This window comes from Athene cunicularia (assembly GCF_003259725.1).
Source record: "Athene cunicularia isolate RWA chromosome 3 unlocalized genomic scaffold, athCun1 chr3_part1, whole genome shotgun sequence".
NCBI lineage: Eukaryota > Metazoa > Chordata > Aves > Strigiformes > Strigidae > Athene > Athene cunicularia.
This window is the reverse complement of record NW_020799097.1, coordinates 110,793,911-110,799,910: the sequence shown is the minus strand read 5'-3', so window position 1 is coordinate 110,799,910 and position 6,000 is coordinate 110,793,911. Positions and strand designations below refer to the sequence as shown.

The 6,000-nt window shown below is 40.5% G+C and overlaps 1 protein-coding gene across 3 annotated transcripts in view; it reads right to left on the bottom strand.

The window, feature by feature from the left end:
* Window positions 1-482: 482 nt before the first annotated feature.
* Window positions 483-6,000, bottom strand: part of DZANK1 (double zinc ribbon and ankyrin repeat domains 1) — a 29,127-nt gene continuing 23,609 nt past the window's right edge. For 2 of the 3 annotated variants that reach the window (XM_026845974.1, XM_026845975.1), the window contains exons 16-21: window positions 5,695-5,788; window positions 4,406-4,494; window positions 3,204-3,284; window positions 2,520-2,647; window positions 1,997-2,071; window positions 826-1,736 (exon numbers count right to left, since the gene is read on the bottom strand). In XM_026845974.1, the coding sequence (XP_026701775.1) occupies window positions 1,571-1,736; window positions 1,997-2,071; window positions 2,520-2,647; window positions 3,204-3,284; window positions 4,406-4,494; window positions 5,695-5,788 (633 nt within the window). In that variant the 3' untranslated portion in view covers window positions 826-1,570. Of the gene's footprint in view, window positions 789-825; window positions 1,737-1,996; window positions 2,072-2,519; window positions 2,648-3,203; window positions 3,285-4,405; window positions 4,495-5,694; window positions 5,789-6,000 lie in introns of those variants that run through there. The other variant, XM_026845973.1, reaches the window with a different exon arrangement.

Below are 6,000 nucleotides of genomic sequence, written 5' to 3'. Positions count from 1 at the left end.
GGCTGGGCGGGCGCGCAGAGGTGGAACCGCTGCTGGCCGGCAAGAGCGGCTGCGTGTCTTGTTAGGAGCTGCTTTTATTTTTTCTTTTCCTTTTCAGGGAGGAACACAAAAAACACTCTGCGGGCTGCGCTTTTCTTTCCCTTCAAAAAGATCCTACTAACCTGTCACTGCAGGAGTTCCTGAAGCTGGACAAAGAGCGAATGAAAAATTTAATTGTACGTACACATCGGCACCGTGATGTTTTTTGATGTACCCCGTGACTGTGGGAGAGTTATTTAGTTTCTAGTCTTGGGATTGTTCACCTGGCCTCTTGGTTCCTTACCACAGTGCTGTCAAAAGTTTGGTTTGCTGTTTCCTGGATCAGGTGCTGTGTCCTTTCCTGGTTCCCAGCCTTTGCCTTAGAGGAAGTGTAGCCTGCTTTCTCCTTGAATGATGCTCATTTCATTGGTAGACAGTAATCTATTATTTTTATTCTTTGCAGAAAAAAAATATCTCTCAGAAGGTGACCGAGGTTGAAGCTGCAGCCAAGAGCGTGCGTCGTGAAATAGAGAATCTGGTCTCCTAGGCTGCTGTAACTTCTCACTCCTGGATGACATCTGTCTTGTTTGTGTGCTCTGGCACTGCCACTTCAACTGAATGACTGTGTCTCCTGAGCCACTTTTGGCGTGGCCATCTCTGCGAGAAGCAGACTGATGTCTCCTTCACGTACCTGAGTCTGTCTGGGAAATACCTGGAGTTTGATTCACTGCATACATAATTTTTTTTCTGCAGGGATTCTCTTGTTCTTCCTGTTGGTTTAATTAAGGATTACTACTTGTGGTTTTATTTGTTCTTTGTTCTTTTAAAATCTCAGCTGTTTCCATTTTGGAGATGCTGGTAGCTCTGGTGCAAAAACTTGTGTTTCTTGCAACAGCTGGCAGGCACTTCCATTTTTATACCCAATATACCAATGCTTTTGGATACTTTTGGAAATAAAAAGGGGAAGGAGTTTTAAAACTCCTTCAGGGATTTAGGATTGTGGCTAATAATGTCTAATTATACCAAATCTTAGTGTGCCTGGAATCCTTTGTAAACTTCTGTTTGTAGTTGACTGCTGCCTCAAGCTGATGCATTTATAAATAAAAGGCAAACTAGCAAAGTAATTTTACTCAGTTTTCTGGAGGAAAGGAATCTGACCTTTAATGCAATGAGCTGCACTGAATGCAGTTTTAACTTCAAAATGGAAAATAAGCTAATCAAAGTACTGCTTACAGTGCTATTGCTCGAGTGTCAGACTGTTATGAGCAGCATTTATCAGGTTTCCTTAAAATGCCCTTGTGCCTTAGAAGGTTTGGTTGGTCCCTCTCCTTGCACGAGTTTGGAAAGGAAATCTTGCAGAACAGAGCACAGTCAGTGAAGAATTGTGCTCTGAACTGCTGGGAAGGAGTGGGGGAATCTTGTACAAAATACTTGGCTGTTACTCAGGGCCTGAGCTGATGATACAGGGTTGTGAAGTCTGCAGACAGAACTGGACGTGTGCTCTCAAACTCAGAGAACCTCCAGCTACGTCTTGGGGGAAAAGCGGTTGTAATCACACACTGATGAGACCACTGTTCCTGGGTTTCATAAGTTTGTCCAATGTTCCCTGTCCAAGCTTACTTGCAAACAATGAAATAACTTCATTATTTCCAGCTGTAACAGCCAAATCATATGCCGATTGCCCTTTTGCATTCTTCTTTTTGATGCTTGCATTGCAGCTGTAAATAAAGAACAGATTTTTTTTTTAAGCTACTGAAGTTCATTCCAAGTAACTGGAATTAGTGAAGTGGCTTGTAGGTAAGTGTTGATGTGGAGTCCCCTCAGAATTTCTGGATGCCTCTTCCTGCAGGGACCCAGCTGTGAGATAAGAGCACTGAACCTCCAGCAGGCTCTGGCCCTTAGGTATTGCTGACTAGGCCTGTGCAGGTAGATTGTGGGTGACTGGTTCCTGAACTAGAGGCCCAGTTACAGTACTTACCGTAACAGGGCTCGGACACACTCCTCTCCCTCTGATCCGAGCAGAACTGCCTCATGCAGAGCGGTGTTGTTGTGCCTGTGTAGGAGGAATAAGCAATGTACTTACTGCCTAAGAAAACCATCATGGTACATGGAGAAGTGGTTTAGCAAATTAAACTAAGGAAAACATAGGAAGATAGAGAATACACCAGGAGTTGCAGTGATTTTTTTTTTTTTTTTTTGTAGGCTTAGTGTGGTTTATCTTATGAAGTTGAAGTGGATAGGGGAAGGAATTTCATAGAACAGCAGCTTTTCCAACAAACTATGATAAATCTTCAAAGCTGGCAGCTGAAAGGACTGTGAATGCTATTATCTTTGTTAAGTTGCAGGTTGGTTTGTTCGTTTTTTTTAAATTTGGCTTTGAAAAGAGGTCCTCGACCAGACATTTTTAGAGGAGGGCTGGGAGGTTAGTCCTCTCTAAAATCGGAGCACAAATGCTTTTCTGGTTAAAAAAGGCCCAAGGTGGAGAATTGGTGCTCACTTACAGTCCTGTCTGCTGGTCAACATCAGCACCTTTCTGCACGAGAAGGGAGATTGCTTCCACGTGCTTGTTAAGGACAGCAACTGTGAGAGCAGGTTGGTCCTTGTCACTGATGCAGTTTGGGTCAGCTCCCTAGAAGGTACAGGGGAGGGAAGGTAAGCTGTTAAAGCCATAAAGATTCTTCAGCTTCCCACCTTGCTTTAATGTTATGCCAATTTAAGTTGACAAATGGACTTTATGCTCAAGACAGAGGAATGTTTAAATTGGGTGGTATTGTTTCTTCTGAAAATGTCTGTCATCATCTAGCTCAAAACTGCAGTAAATGTGTATAACGAGGGGCAGGCAAACCAGATCTCATAGGATGCACCTTACTACACAGCAAGGAGGTAGAGGTTGTGCTTGCTGTACAGAGGACTTGACTCTAAACTATAATGTATTTTTCTTTCCATATGGCCTTGACAAACATGGAGTAGAATGCCTTACACACTTGCCAAACAGAAATTCAGAGAGAACATATAAAAATAGGTGGTTTCCTCTCTAAAATGCTCTATCAGACTGGAAGCAGTCAGTTGTATTGCAAGGATGTTGCCTCCTAAGCATTAAGTTGAAGTTGCATACCAGACTAATATTCATATGTAGTAAATGGTCAAAGACTTGGAGAGGGAAACTTCAGCAAGCAATAACTTACTTCACTGAGCAGTTGTTCTACCAAGGTGATTCTTCCTTTCCCATTTGGACCCAGTTCGTCCAGTAGTTGTCTGGACTCTGGCTGTGGAAACACAGAAAACGGTAACATTTCATTCACATAGTGAAAATACAAGTAAGTGGGCCATATTCTGCCTTTGAGTAAAGGTGGGAAATGTACACAATGGCACATGAATGCAGCGTAGCTGAGCCTCAGTATTACTAATCCATGCCCCTTCTTTGTGAATGTCTTTCTGAATCTGAGCAAGTGTTGGATAACCCAGGCTAATAGCTCACTATTGAGGTCCTGATTCAGCAAATGTACCTACAAATGATTAGCTTTACATCGATGCAGCTCTCTTAGGCTGTACAAAGATCTGCTCATCACAGTAAAATTAAACACAGGCACAAGTTCTTTGCTATATAATTAAAGTTTGAAGCTTCCAGAAGTTCCCTTTCCCTTTTATTTCTTCCCAGCTTCTTCCTCCTTCTTTTCCCCTTTAGAAAGCCCAATCACTTGACCAAGCATTTTTTATTTCTGGACTCCTATCACAAAGCTCTCTATCTTCTTCCACATATTGAGTTGGTTAACTGATTGAAGCTTAGATTAATGTATGTATCCCTTTTGAAATTTTCCATGCCATTACTGACAATCCATTTAGTAGGCAGTGCTTCCAGGGTATTTGGTCTCTAGTGGAAGTAAAGCTTTGCCCTCAGCTGTGCTGACATCTCAGCTTAATAGGAAAACTGAGTTGACTTAAAAGCTTGTTGCGTAGGTCATCTTCTGTCTAGTTCACAGTCTGTGCGAACAGTGGTTCTAGCACAGCTGAGGGTATGTCCTATGAGTCAAACTAAGTAGTAAGGTCCAGGGAAGACAATAATGCATCCATCTGATGTTGCTTCTAAGAAAAACCTGTAAACAAATCAGTCTGCAACAGTCTTTAGGCCGAATGCTGTGTCAGTAAAACAACGCATCCAAAAATGAGAGCAACAATCTAAGTTGTTAGTAGGAACAAAGTTGAGTTATTTCCAGTTCTGTAATAAATGTCAGTTACCAATATTCAGGTTTCATATTAAGTTGGACTTTTTCCCCTTCCCTTACTCCCAATCCGCGTTAAAGTCTTTCTACTTTTACCCTTGGATGCCCTCCTTCATATTAGTGCTGCTCTATAGGCAGTTTTTCCCATACTGGCAGAAGATACTTACAGGGAGCTTATCTTCTTTTTCTGTAAGTGTTCTTGATTTTGTTCTCTTTATTTTGCCTCTTGAATGGAAAATATTATGATCATCTTTTCCTACCAGAAACGGAAACAAGTGTTAATTCAAAGCAAAGGCAGTATCCTAAAAAGAACTTGGGGGAGAGGTCTGGAAATAATTTATCCACAAAAATATTTTATTTTGTGTTGAAATCAAAGCAGTATTTATCAGTTTGCTACAAGAGAAAGTGGTGAAATATTTGTTGCAGATCAGACTGGTTTTAACAAAAGGTTTACACTTAGGCAGTCTTAAAAAATTGCTATTTTGAAATGAAGATTCAATGAAATGTGGAGTTTGGGGGGGTTGAGCCTTTATTTAACTATCTGCGGCTAGTCAACAGGCTTGACTCATATTCATGAATTGTTTTGACTAAAAACCTTACAATTTTCCAATGCTGTTTGGCTCCCAAATACTCAAGAACAAGACTAGAGGACCTTGAGTAGATATGTACATTATTTTAAAGAGACATAATCTAACAATATGCAGGAGGATTGATAAGGAAATTACACAGTATGTGGGGACCCTTTAAGCTGGTACTGCTAGAGTGCCTGGAATCAGTCACATTACTGACACTCCCAAAAACCAGCTCCTAGTGCTGTGGCAGCCTCTTGCCAAGTCTCAGAAGGGAAGCACAAAGTAGACAAAACTTATATGTGAACTGAAGCATGTCAAATGATATGATAGGAAATTCTGAATTCTAATGCTGACTTTACAACTAGTTGATTTAATGAAAATCTAAGTCCAATATGAGACACCTAAAATGCCGAGCTGTTACTGACACCAATGGGAGATAAATTAAGCATCTCTGAAAACTAGAATTAATATATTTCAGAATTTCTTTATCTTTGCTAAATGTGCCAAAGCTGAAGTCGCTGGCACAGCTCAAAAGTAGTTAATATTTACATTTGTGGCTACTATTGTAAAAGAACATGCAAAGCATCCAAAATTTTATCACTATAATAAAAGCACTGCTATGAGCTGTGGCTGAAGTTTACAGGCCCCTTCAGCTGTCCTCTAGGGATGAAGTATTCCCGTGAGTTTTTGACAGAATCCGTACATCACTTAAATTTCAACTCAACCACATTTTGAGACTTAAAGTTCAATTTAGCAGGTGCAGAATGTGCCAATATATTAGTTTGCCTGTCTCAGTGTCTAACCTTCAAAACACTACTTCTGTATTCTTGACTGCTATATTTATGGTCTATCGTAAAGTTGGGGAGCGCAGGGGGGAATCTCACCAAAACTAGTCTGACTGCCATCCTGTCCATCTCTGACTTCTGTTACAGTATTCAGGTAATGATTGCTGAACTTCACTGGTTTAGTATGAATATCCTGTAGAATCATCAAATGCAGTCAGTTAATAAGGTTATCATGTAATGCTGTTATAAGCTTAGTAGCACAACACAGTGGTCTTACATATGAAAAAATATGTAGGCTTTAATATCAGTCTCAAATTAGCACAAATTATTATATGTAATTGAACCCTGAGGCAAAATAATGTAGTATTTTTTTTTCTCAATCTTGCGCTAGTTATTTGTTTTGAT